Source organism: Pelmatolapia mariae, linkage group LG1, assembly GCF_036321145.2.
Source record: "Pelmatolapia mariae isolate MD_Pm_ZW linkage group LG1, Pm_UMD_F_2, whole genome shotgun sequence".
Classification (NCBI taxonomy): Eukaryota; Metazoa; Chordata; class Actinopteri; order Cichliformes; family Cichlidae; genus Pelmatolapia; species Pelmatolapia mariae.
Genome location: NC_086227.1, coordinates 11,141,724 through 11,155,230, shown reverse-complemented (window position 1 = coordinate 11,155,230; position 13,507 = coordinate 11,141,724). Strand labels below are relative to the sequence as shown.

The following is a 13,507-nucleotide window of genomic DNA, read 5'->3' as shown; positions in this document are numbered from 1 at the left end:
TCAAAGGAGCCAGATCCAAACACTGTGATCAAGTGAATTGCTGGATGTGACCTCTGGCAGAGTTGTTCAGTGTGCCCTGCACTTTTATCTCTAGCTCTTCGTACCAACAGCTCTACTTAACTGTAGAGTGTGTGGAAATTGTACTGTAAGCAAGCCCCCCCCACACCTCCCAAACACCCCCCACACCCCTTCTCCTTTTCTACTTCTTTCTGTTGTGATCAAGAAAAAAAAAAAAGAGCAAATAAATGACAGGAGTCAAGGACGAAATAGGCAAAGACCCAGACTTTGAAATCCAATGCTGATAAATTGCCGGGTGTTTGACTGTGCAAGGCATAGAGGATTATATCGATTTTCTTCTCTGTGTGTATATGTTTGTGTGAGTGAGTGTGATAGCTGAGAAAAGAGAGAAAAAACAGGCGCAAGAGAATATAATATTGTGTTTCATTAAAAAATCTCTAGGATATCTCATTACGGCCACATGATTTTCTTCAGTATGGGGGTTGGTGGGGACAGGGTGGAGCTAGCTGGTGGCAAAATGAATGTGCTTTCCTGTCTCAGATGACTATCTCATGTGTTGCTGCTCAGAACTTGGCCCCAATCTGCCTGGTGTGTCGACTACTTCCTGGCTACGTTTTGCCCAGTGCTTGCTGGTTTTACAGCCTCATCAGATAACTTATCGCCACAAGGCATCTGGAAGACATTTCCACTTTTTTTCTTTCTTCCCCCCCTATGTATTATTGTTACTCCAGCTTTATTACTGTACAATGCTATCTCACACGAGATCTTCACAATTCTTTCTTTGTCGCGCTCACAGCAGCACTCGACAATGTTGTCAGATTTTTGAGTCACTTGTCTCATGCTACCGGCTTATTTGAATGACATCGCGATATTTTATGGGTCAAAAGACGATATGGATTTCCCCTCCTCTTCGTCTTTTCTGACTGCAGTTCAAAGGTTCGTACTGATTGGTACTATGTGCTGATTTCTGGCGGTATTTTAAGCGCGCCGTTTGTCTCTGCAGTTGTTAGTTTGTTTGAGAGTGCAATTTAAAGGGCATTTTACTTAAAAATAGCAGATAATGGCATCTGCTGCCATGGTGAGGTTTTTTTTTTTTTTCAAAGCACTTTTTTTCAGCAGCCAGAAAAGGTTAGTCCAATTCTCAAACACAAGCATTAAGTGATGGTTGTAACCTTTAGTCCAACTGCTCTGTGGGTGTCCATCTAGCCTGAGAAACATGCTTGTTTCTTGCCATTTTGCGTTCCAATTACTTTGCGTGAGGCAAAGTGGGTTTTTTCATCATTCTCTTGCACCGAACGCTCGCACTATCTCAAGACCAGCTCTCAAAGAATGCCTGTCTGGGCTGCTCTTGTCTCCCTGGGCCAATCCTTCATCGTGAGCCCACGGGGGAGGTTGATAAGCGAGGGAATTTGAGCCTCAATCAGTACTGGTTAATTATCACTACCAGATGAGGTGAGGGGGTTCCCCATCCAACCAATCCCTCCTGGGTCTCCCTCATCACACTCGGCTGTTGAAAGCTCTGTCCAGCATTTCATTAAAGTGTCTTTTTTTTTCCCCTCCTATTTTCAGTATTTGTATCCAGTTTTACTGAAAGAAATATACCTGCCTCTATCATTTTGCCAAAGAAGACTTTTATTAATTGTTTAAACCAGTTTATTTTAGTTTATTTATTTGTACCAGAGTTCATAATACGGTCTACAGCGGTGGATATATAATTCAATAACCAGTAAGTTTAATATAAAATTATGTATGTAATGTAGCCGAATGCACAGTCAAGAACATATTTTGTTTACAGGCATGCCACAGGGATATAAATATGCATATTTTGGAAACACAGGTTCCAAATGTAATTGTTGTAAACATCTATGAAAAATGTATGCTACACTAATGAGTGCAAAGCATGAATTAGTGTGCATTTAAGAGATTTTCCCCTGCAGACTATTTCTCCTGATCACCACTTGGCATTTTCATTGAACTGTGACATAAAAGGTATGTATTTGTAGGACTGATGAGAAAAGAAAAAAAAAGCCAGATACTGCCTCAAAACCTAATTTCCAGTATTCCCTTTTGATGTTTGGAAAATACACAAACACACTTTTTTTTCTCTCTTTTTTTTTTATAGGCCACTGCATGGATACTAAGAAGTTTAGGCTTCAGATGTTGGAGCTTACTTTAAATCAAATGCTCCTGCAAACAGCTGCTCTTAAAATGCTTTATTAAATGATGAAAAATCAGTTTCAAATGTTCTAATTCTTTAAATCACTCAGTCCATATAATCTGTGAACCAAAGAGTAATGTTTACCACTGACTTTCAGAATGGTGAATGTTGGTCTTAGCGTTGCTCGATATAGCCTCCTCGTAGCTTATACATTATCCAGTTTCTTGCTAACACTTGGTGTTGGGCCTGGTTTTAAGGCCTCTCATTAGGCAGTGCATTGAAATAAGGCTCCAAGGTGGTCTTGGACTGAGCTCCTTTGCTACTAAGCAGGAAGTTGGGGTCAGTTGTGCCTGTGTGGGATTAGGTAGTCATTAATCACTGGTATACTATACCCTGACACCATTACATTCAGTACTGTAAAGAGTTAAAAGGCCTGAATAAAAATCCTTCACTTAGTGTCTTCACGTTGGCCATGGTGGTCCACATTTGAAGTTTTGCCGGCGTCTTGCACTCAGACTATTTGCTAATCCTATTAAGCAGTGAATCATTTCACTAAGATCTTTTTTTTTTCTCTACCTGATTAAAAAGAGACTGACGTTTGTTTTAGAATACCAATTTCTGGCAGTTTGCAACCAGAGCTGATGCCGTTGCGGTGACCCTCCTTCACTGGTGACCCTGTCATGTTGCCTCCGGGCCTCTGGAGCTTTACCATGGCAGCCAGTATACAGGATGACGGAGAACTGTGAGCTGAAGAAATTGGATCCTTTTCTCTTTTAATCTGCCAGTTGAGTTGGTGCCAGCGCAGGACAGCCAGTGTGTGAGCTAGGCACCCCAGTCATTTTGTCCATCCCTGTATGGCTTGGCCTTAACTCCTCGTTTCATCAAGTGCTGCGGGGAATGCTTTGAATACCAGAATCAGTGGGTTGTGGTATCCGTGATCAGGCTCATCAGGCATTGTTGAGTGCTTGGGTTACAACACCAACTCTCTTTTCCTTTAGCTTGTATTGTAAAAGATAGTAGAAGATGGTAAAAGTCATATAGTCAGATTATTTGGGTTAATCTCTAGAAAGCACGAATACAGAGTCTCTACATGAATCTTAATTTCTTTAATTTAGTATAAGTAAAGCCCAGAACATTAATTCGAGCGGGAGGCTGTGTTTTCTTAATTTGAAAAGGACTCCTTTTCCCCTAAATAGATACATGCCTCAAATAAGCTTTTTCTCCATTTCTACATTGCAGACACCTAGTCTCACCACGCTCGATCTTAGCTTCATGGTTATTTCCCTGAGGTCCTCGACGGTGACAGATGGGCTTTAGAGCAAAGTTTTGGGAGAAGGCTGGATGAAAGACTGCACAGAAAGAGACACTGACTCAGGGTGCAAAGATGAAGGAAAAGCAGAGGAGAGTGTGGGAGGGAAGAAGAGACAACCATTTCCATTAGTGTCATTTAAGCAGCCCGATGTTCGGCCTGGAAGAACAAACGGTGGAGATATGGAAATAGCACAGAGACAGGAGCCTGGTGAAGTGCTCAGGTAAATTACAAAGAGCCTTCATCCTGTATCTATCTTTACCTGCACTGAAGGCCTCCATTCATCTCTGATGCGCTACTAACGATTTTCCTGGCTTGTTTTCTTACAAAGGGCTTACAGCCCAGAGATCCAATGACATATTATAAAGAGCGTGAAAGCAGCATAATGATAACAAGCAGAATCCATATTACTGTTTGCCCTTCACAGATGTAATTTCCCAGTGGTTTCAAATCTCTGCGAAGTGTGTTTACTTTTGATGATGTCCAGGATTTCCTCGTCCCCAAGTTCAGGCCACAGAAGAGCCTCGGTTGTTGAAAATGCGACTGGCTTTCAGAGCGCTCTGTTCTGTCTCAAGAGTGGCTCAATAAGGAGGGCAGTCACTATGAATGCTGTCAGGCGGTGGGTCAATGAGAGAGGAGGCTTCCTGCTGGGCCAAGTGCAGAATAGGAGAGAACAGGGGGTCTTTGTGCGGAGAGCAGACCCTCGCCAACCCACTCTTTACTGCTTTCAGTGGGATTTTTTTTTTTGTTTTACACACCCAATGTTACGAGGCTGACTTTGTAATTTGCTGAAATTGTTAACCGGTATCTGGGGTCAGTGCAGATGACCTCGCACAGTTGATGCAGACACCTTTTTCTACTTTTCTACACTCTCACGGAAAGAGAGCTAGAAGTTGTGGCTTACTAGTTATCACACACACACACACACACACACACACCCCTCACCTAGATAGTAATCTCCGTAATGTCTGAAATCGTGCTTTTAACATTGTCAGGACGTGGGGGAAATCCATCACTAGCCCCACATCTCGATTCTGTCTTCCTCATATCCGAGGGGGGGGGGGGGGGGGGGGGGAAGAGAGCGCACTGCAGCATATCGCAGCACCACCTTAAGCTGGGCTCCCAAACCTTTTATGACTGCGGAGAAAAGTGGATTTGGGACAGAGGTAACAGCCCATGCTTATCAAGCAGACAAGCCCATTTTCTAGCCCCTTGCTCTCCGCTCGACTTATTCTCACTGGTTGCCTGGTGTGGAGGTTTCTATTTATCAAACACAAACGGATGGGGGCCCGAATAGATTAGACTCCTCACACTGTAATGTGGTTTCTGACCCCTCTCTCCTCCTCTAACTCTACAGCTGTGCTGTTAAAAGCCCGCTGTGTTTCAGTGCTATTGTAAGAAACATTTAAAGCTGCACTTTGCATTTCTCTGGGAAACATATAGCCATCATCTGGCTGTATGAGCGAAAGACAAAAAACAAATGTATACAAGAGACAGAAATTCCTGTCATTTAACTGATCTCCCTTCTTCTTATTATGTTCTGTTTCAGCAGGGTTTGGTTTTTCTGCACTTTGATGTATGAGAACATGAGTTCTGTTGAGTTTTCTGTCAGCGAGCACTTCACAGTGCATCGGCACGCCGCTGCTCGTTCTATTTGTGTTCATTACAGTTTTTTTTTTTCCCAGGCTTATAACTCGGAACCTTGTTAGCTGCCAAAAGTAAACTTTTTTCCCTCAGCTCTGGCATAAAGGTTGAAGCTTGTCTTTACTCTAAGATACTGATGTTTATGCATTTTGTTTGTTCTGTTTTTTTAATCACATGCTGCAGATAGAGGTCCTTGCTTCCTGCTGAGGTGCTGGCCTCATCCAGCCCTGCTCTGCTTGTCCTCCTCTCTTTTTTACAAGGAACGACAGTTCAGGCTAGTGAACCTTTAAATATCGGTCATGGGTGTGGTTTTTCCAGCTTCTCCTTACGTCACTGGAATTGCTTTAGGTTAACGTTCAGAAGCCTGTTTATTGATACGGGGACTTTGTTGTTATTCCTAAGGGACCCATTAAATTGGTGAAATATGGATTTTGCTCTGTGTGCTTTCATACATTTTCCCTCATTTTCTATAAATAATCTGAGGGAGTTTGAAAGAGATAAATTTGCCTCGAGTGGGTTATTTTTAGTTGCTTTCTAGAGGAGAGAAATTATACGCTGGCTACACTGCGCTTTATGTGAAACTTCTTTTATGATTCTTGTGTTTCTCTGCATGCTACAAAGACGGAAATATGAAATGTAGTCATCGGTTTGGAATGCTGCTGTCGCCTTTTGTCAAAATATTTGTTCAGTCTGCAGATGAGTCCAGGGCGTTCGGCATTGATTTACACAATCCCACCTTTATGTGAAACGCGCCCGTTTGAACTTTGGCCACTAACGTTGGCGTCCTTGTTTTGGAATCTGTTTGCAGTTTTATTGGATTTAGTTTTGTTTATATAGCACCAAATGACAAAAATAGTTGCCTCAAGGTGCTTTGTATTATAAGGTAAAGACACTACAATAATAGAATGAAACCCCAACAATCAGACGACTTCAAATGAGCAAGCACTTGGCGATAGATAAGGAACTACTCGCTTCAAACAGGAAGAAACCTTCAGTAGAACCAGGCTCAGGGAGGGGCAGCCATCTGCCAGGAACGGTTGAAGGTAATGTGAGGGAGAAATTGAGATTAGTAGCAGAAATGGTGTTAATGAGTCAAAGATTCTAACAGAAGATTAGTTCGATGCTGCCAAAAAGCCGATTGCCTGCCATCAAACTCCTTGTGCATCCCAGTGCACAGACGTTGGTTGTTGTGTCTGCAGCTGAATGCAGATGGTTTGCCATTTTCTCAAAAGTAGAGCCGAAACTAAGCCCTCCCCTACTGTTTCTGCGATTGGGATGAAAAGCTGCTAAAGGCAGCTGCTTTGACTCTGATAGGATGCTTGTAGGACCTTCAAGCCCATTCAGTTTTTTCCCTCAGATAGAGAGCAGCTGAAGATGCTCTTTTGACTGGAGGGGAGCCAAACCTGGGTACAGACGCTCTGCCCAGCCCCACACACCCAACTGTTCCAGCAGTGTAATGCAGAGATGATTAAGCATGTCATGGTGCTTTTGGTCCGCTGGAGTGACGAATTCCTCCCTCAAGTCTCTCTCCATCTGTCCTATACACCATGAGTCAAACACATTTGCTAGTGTTGTCACATTCTGCCCAATATGTAAGCAGGCTCGCTGTGAATTTATTGATTTCCTGAAATTAGCTACTTGCTTCAGTCTAATTAGAAGCCACTCACTTGCCTCCTAAGAGCTGCAGTTAGAAATGTTTTGGGCTAGTTTAGAACATTGTATATTTTATTCATTACTGCTGTTTATTCACTTGAATTTCACTTCCACTTCTGCCTGGAGGGATTTTCAAAATGTTTTGAGCTCTTGCGCGCTCTGTGCATTACCCGGCCTAATAAAGTTTTCTTTGCTTGAATTTACTCCGCAACTGCAGTGAAATGGCGCCACAGCAGTCATAGGAGGATATCTGTAAAGTAACTGCTAACACAGATCTTTCTAAAGGGACTGTGCTCGTATATCAGGCCTCAATTCAGTTGTTCAGGGTCCCTGCTGTACACTGAGACAGAGTGCAGGCACACTTCCTCTTCAGTATTCTGGTCTACTCATCGCTGAATTAGTGTGGGGTCTGACTGCTCAGTTTAGTGGGAAAACGGCTTACATTTATTTGCATCTATTTCTATTTAGTTCAGTCACTTTCCAACAGCATTTTCTCTGTAATTGTTTGTGCTTTCAAGACAACTAAGTGCACAGAGGACAAGCATTCATATTGCCACCATAATGGACCATGCGTTATATTACTTCTCTCTTGGATCTCTCACTAGGGACTTGGCGCCACAAGGTAGAGAAATTATCTTCTAGTAGTTAAATAGCTGAACTATTGACACAGGATCCCTCGTTCGCTCTCTCACTACTCTCTCATTTTCTGTCTTCATCTCTTTCTATCGCATTCTGCTCTCCCCTCTCCCCCGGAGACATGCCATTTCCTTGGAAGAGAGCAGGCATATTTTAAACTGCATTTAACACTCAGCCACTTATTTCACTCCATTCGTTGAATTATTAAAATACCTTCATACCCCTTTAATTATTTTTCAAGCTCTGCCCCATCCCTGCAGAACTGATAATTGGTGTTATTTATCTAAACAATACCACTGTGTGACTCTTACAGTGGGAGTGCTTGAATAATGGATGAGGTGAATGCAAAGCAATTTTACTTACTCTCACTTTGGCACTGTTCATGTCAATGTGATGTTACCATTTCTGCTCGAGGAAAGGAAATGGCAGCCGCGTTCCTGCGTGTTTACTCCTTCCCCGCACGCTGTACTTATGATAACGCAAGACGTGATATTAACTTGCCAGGGAGGCTAGACTTGGTTAAATTTGTCAGTTCCTCTTGCCCAATTCCAGCGAGGCTTGTGGTTTCATAATAAAAAGCCTCTTTGAGGCTCTGGAATAAGGCCGAGGCACTTTGGCTGAAAGATAGAACGAACAAAAAGATGTTTTGGTTCGGGAACACTTCATTCAGTGTTTGGGGCACTTGGAGTCCTGCAGTGTTCTGTCATTTTTAGAGTGAGCATTGAAATATGCCATTGATGTCAGCGACTTCTTAGAATATGCTGTGACCGAACTGAAAAGCAGATAGTAGTGCTGTGCACTTCAGAGTGATTGCAAGCATTTTGCACCTTTCATCAACCCTCTGCTGCAGCCTAACCGCAAGCCTATTTCTTTACTGATCTTTGATAGTAGTTACACTTGATTACTGATTAGTAATCCGATAAAGAATCTGAAGCTCACGGAAAGAAGATCCATGCTGGAATCAGTGAAATCAAAAGATCTGACCGTGTTAAATTGTGAATGGTTTTTACCACCTGCTACATCCAGGTGCTTTATTTTGAAGAGACTGAACTTTCAGAATAAAATTCTTAGAGTAGCATGTATAGAAATATCAGCACTGTTCACATTTAAACTAACAAGAAGTGTGAATAGCTGTGGCGTAGTTTGGTGGATAAAGAATGGAGGCGACCTGGCAACCAGCCTCCTGGAAGAAGCATCAAATATTACCACTTCCTGCAGGAACTTTCAGAATAAAATCAATGTAGAAACGAGATATAGAGCACTAACTCAAATTGTCAGACTTTTTAATCCACCGAATACACAGCTAATCAGCTGTTTAGAATGATTGAGAATGATAATCTGGGGAAAGTTGAGAAATGCATCCTTGATAATGAATCTGCCCCTATAATTGTGGTGTGATCTTCAAGGCACATCGCCCACTGATAAGCTGCTGGAGAGCAGCAAGAATTTCACTAATTTTCATTAGTGACATCTCACTTCTCCCCTCTGTTGCTCCTCAGGTTCAGCAGTGCAGCCCTTCAGCCCCTTCTGGTTCACCGTGGAGCCCCAGGACACGCTGGCCATCCGGGGGAATTCCGCTTTCCTCAACTGCTCTGCACACAGCGACGCAGCCACGCCGGCACACATCGAATGGAAGAAAGACGGCACCTTCATGAGCCTGGTTTCAGACGAGAGGAGAAAAATACTGCCCGACGGCACGCTGTTCTTCAGCCACGTGGTCCACTCTAAACATAACAAGCCCGACGAAGGAACCTACCAGTGTGTTGCCACCATTGAGAACCTGGGATCTATTTCCAGCCGCACGGCACGCCTCTCTGTAGCAGGTAAGGACTGCTAGATTTATCAGCATAGTCAGTATATAATACAGTCCAAACTCAACTCTGGTTTATGCTTTCAAATGCGTTGTAGTTACTGTTGAGCTGTTGATCACTCAAAAGCCACTGTGAGATTATGGATAGAGCCGAAAAGCATTGAATAGACTACGTGTTTACCAGCAAGTGCTTTATAGACCCGCTGAACTCCCAACACGTGTTTGCACTTGTGCTGGCTGTCACATCAGAGTGAGTGTGCACAGTCAAAAGCTGATTGACAAATGAGGCGATAAGGTTTAGATAATCCCAGCTTTAACTTTTTGTCAGGGCTAATGAGACGTCATAAGAAACAAAAGCTGTTTGTGCAGTGACTTAAAACCTGTCAGTCTTCGCTATGCTCCCCCCTTCACCACTGCATGCTATATGTGCACAGACATGTGGCGTCCTTATACATGAAAGGGTTTTGTAGTTTATTTTTCTTATTCTGTTGGGTTTTTTTGTCCTTCAGGTGCTCGGCCATTTGTGCTTTCTTTTCTTTAAATTCCTTCACCTCGCCGGAGCCTGAATGCATTTCCCTACTGGATAAATGCTTGTAAAAAGGGTCTTTTTTTCATTACTCGCTCTACAGTGTGACCTTGTTCAGCTCGGGAACAGCAAGTGACGTGGGATTATTAGGTGTTTTGAGTCAAGTCATGCCCCAAAATTCAATTTGCAGCTGCAGGAGCCACAGAATGCATTTACTGTGTGCTTTCTGCTCAGCCGTGCTCCGCCACATTTTAAAGACACTCGACAGAGACCTCTTGTTGACAATGGTATAGCGAGCCTCTCAGACGGCGAGCGTCTGTGTAAAGTTACTGTCCGCCTGCCATTCTGCTGCTTTTCATTGGTTTTTGAATTGCAAAGTAATGAAGCAGTATGTTAGCATTGCAGAGATTGAAAAGATTTTTTTTTCTCCTTTCTCCTTCACTCAAAAAGCTCGCGGTCTAACTGTGTGTGAGACGAGATCTCGCAGATACGACTTCCCTTGGGAAAAAGGTTATAATACTATTAGAGTGCAGCAGGGTTTAAAATAAAACATCGGATGGCCAAATAAAAGATATCAGCATTAAAATGATTCTGTGGAGTTTCCTTGTGAACAGACAAATTAGATCTATATTTATTTTCATGAAGACAAATGTGCTGAATGCACTTTGTCCTCCAGTTTCATCTACACTGTGTGCACGTTTACTAGGATACAGTCTTTGCTGGCACATTAGAGTGTTTCTAAGCGAATTATCACCCCTCCCTGTTGCGTGCACGCCCATCTTTGTGTTTTGAAAACAGGGATTTGTGCTACTATAAGTCAAAAACTCCACGGGGTAGCTTTGTTTGCAATGTTTGGCATCAGTGGCACAGATTTGATCAAACTTTGGAGGATGACATATTTACAGAAATGTCATTTTAATGAGAAGCTTGGAATAATTTTTACAGCTGCCATTTACTTCTACTCCAGCAGCAACAGGGGTCGGAGACAGGTGCTCCTGGAGTACAAATAATATCTCCCCTCTGCGCTCGCCTATAATGCAAAAGGGACTTGTTTAGTTCTTGTTCCAAGATGTGTTTCCGCTTTGAGACAGCATCACAGCCAGTGGGATCTGTCTGGGTCAAACATGATGGGATGTTAGATTCAATCAATTTCTATTTGACGAGAGTAGCAGGTGAAATCTGTCAGCTTTTATAGGCCCGCGTGCACATGCGTGCTCTGGGTCTCGCTGCTCCCATTGTAATTTATAGACTTAAAAGCTTCAGCCACTGTGCATGTGCATATAAACATAGACGCATTTATGGTTGCGCTTACATAAGCCCATACGCGCGCACACACTGCTGTATCTCCAGCTGTCTGGCAGGTGGCCAATAAAAAGGTTAATTGCAGTGTAGAGAGAGCAGGCCATTAGGCCGCCATCAGACCCTGGAACGTTGGCGCAGGCAGGGGTGGAGTGGGCGTGACCTCTCCGATGTAATGACGGAATGAGTCACGGATGGCTGGCGTGGCAGGGAGCATATCTGACAAATACCGGGGTAATATCTGGGATTGATTGCTAGGAGACGTGCTGCTCATTCTTCTCGAGCAACCGCTTCTACTTCCACACAGCGACGCAATCACGACAGCGCCACGCTCTCCCGCTTTACCTCTTTGCCCTAATGGGCTCCGCTACCTGACTTTTTTCAGTTCTGTTTGTTTATATGCACAAAGTGAAGTTGGAAACAGTATTTAGATTCAGTGAAAGACAAAACACAGTTAGAAGAACACACGGGAATGTAACCAATCTGAAGGAAATCACTGTTTAAAATGCAGTGAAGTAATTCAGACTGTTTCGTATCATTCAGCTGATGTGGGAATTATTTTACAAATGACAAATGTATGTAAAGAAATAAAACAATTTTTCAAGTTCCATTTTATATATTTATATAGAGAGATATTTAAAGGATTTTTTTCAGTTTCAACATTTGTTATTTTTCATATTGCCTAGCTCTGAGCTCTCATTCATGTACACATGGTAAGATCTCTCTGCCTTGTGTTCCCTCTTTGCTCTTGCTTTGTCATCCAGTCTGTCTGTGTGTGTTTTAGCCTCTGTGTGTGCAGTCAGATAGTGTGGAAACACAAGCAGGGCTCAGATGAAAGAGAAGGGGAATGTGGTCTAGTGGGGCGCAATCTTATGCATTCAGTTTGAGTCTATGCGAGAGAGAAAAGGAGGGAGGGGGGGAGAGTGAGAGAAATTATAGGGCAGAGAAGGAGTGAGCGGTATACAGCAGTGTTAGCCAGGACACAGAGCGAGACGCGCGTAATGAGAAATCCCATCTTAACTGTCTGCTGTTCTCCCACGCAGCCGTCTCTCCTCCCACCGGCACGCTTTGAACTCAGCCCTCTTTAAGAATCGCTTGAGGTGAGCCCCACCTCACTGCCGCTTAACAGGGAAACCCCCAAATGAGAAAATGGAGAATTTATTTTGCCCTCTCACTGTCTTGGAGCCTATTTGGTTTGTTTTTCCTATCTGATGTCTGTGTATGTACATGAGGCAGTTTTCTGCAGAGCCAAATCAGTGCTTCACCTCTGTGCTGCACTCTCTCTCTTTCTGTCACATATAGGTTACTCTGGCATATAAAGATGGCAAAAGCCACTTATTGCTTTGCTTTGATATCATGCTTCACTGAAATCTCATTTTTCCCCTCCCCACAGTGGCAGAAATTATAAACTGAACACCGGCACCCTTCACGTGTCACATGTGTCGCCTCATATTTAATAGTGCTCATCCTTTGATAGAGTCGGACGCCCTTTGAAGGATTTAGGAGTGTCGGCAGATTCTTTAATCCCCCTTTTTTGATGTATTTTAATCTGTTTTTTGACGAGGGGGGTAGGGGAGGGGGTGCGTCACACCCCCGGAGAAATGACGGCTTGAAAATGTGGAAAAGGATGATTGCATCACCGTTGCAGGGGGAGTGCTTTGTGCTGTTGTCGGAGGCACTTTGTTGTACTTGCAGTTAAGTTGACATCTTTACATATTGTGAATAATCACAAGTCAGCTGTGTTTTCACAACATAAAATGGATGTCAGCCAAACACGGATCAAGACGTTCAATTGGGATGAAACATAATAGGTCACTGAGGTTGCCATGGTTCGCAAGATTTTCTTTGAATGACTCTTTTGTGTGTAGTACATTTTCTTCGTTCAGTGACTCGGGTAAATAAAATGGTAAAAGGTTGCAAGGGAATGCATGCATACATGGCTTTATATGCCCGCTTTGAAAAGGATATTATCTGAGTTGAGTGATTTTGTCTTGTTTCTGGTTTTTTTTTTAAAGCGGCATATCATTACTTTTCACTTAAGGACAGGCAGACATTTCTTTTTAGCCCTTTAAGGCGCGATTGCGTCAAGTTTTGACAAACTCGCACATTCACCAGGTGGCTCGAGTAATATGCTTTGGCAGCTCGGTTTAATCTTTGTTAAAACTACCTCGGTGCATTCAGCTCATCACATACAGCCTTTCCTCCAGCCATGACAGGGACCGCTGCAGTTCAAGTTTCTGTTGAAATATTAAACTCAACATGGATTGTATTTATAAAATGTTCGTCAGAGATGGACATGGCTACTTTAAGGCGAATACTGGAGCATATTTTGAGAGAGTTGAGTCATCAGTTATCGTGGCCATCGTTGTGTAGTGGTTAGGACATGTTGTACATGGTCCTCCTACTTTGAGACTGGGAGAAGACACAAACCCTGCCTCAGGGGGGTCATAAGCT

At 43.1% G+C, this 13,507-nt stretch overlaps 1 protein-coding gene across 13 annotated transcripts in view; it reads left to right on the top strand.

The window, feature by feature from the left end:
* The window catches only part of neo1a (neogenin 1a), a 157,223-nt gene that overhangs the window by 45,637 nt on the left and 98,079 nt on the right, over positions 1 to 13,507 (top strand). For all 13 annotated transcript variants that reach the window (XM_063471932.1, XM_063471914.1, XM_063471904.1 and 10 more), the window contains exon 2: positions 8,918 to 9,241. In XM_063471932.1, coding sequence (XP_063328002.1) covers positions 8,918 to 9,241 — 324 coding nt within the window. The remainder of the gene's footprint in view (positions 1 to 8,917; positions 9,242 to 13,507) is intronic.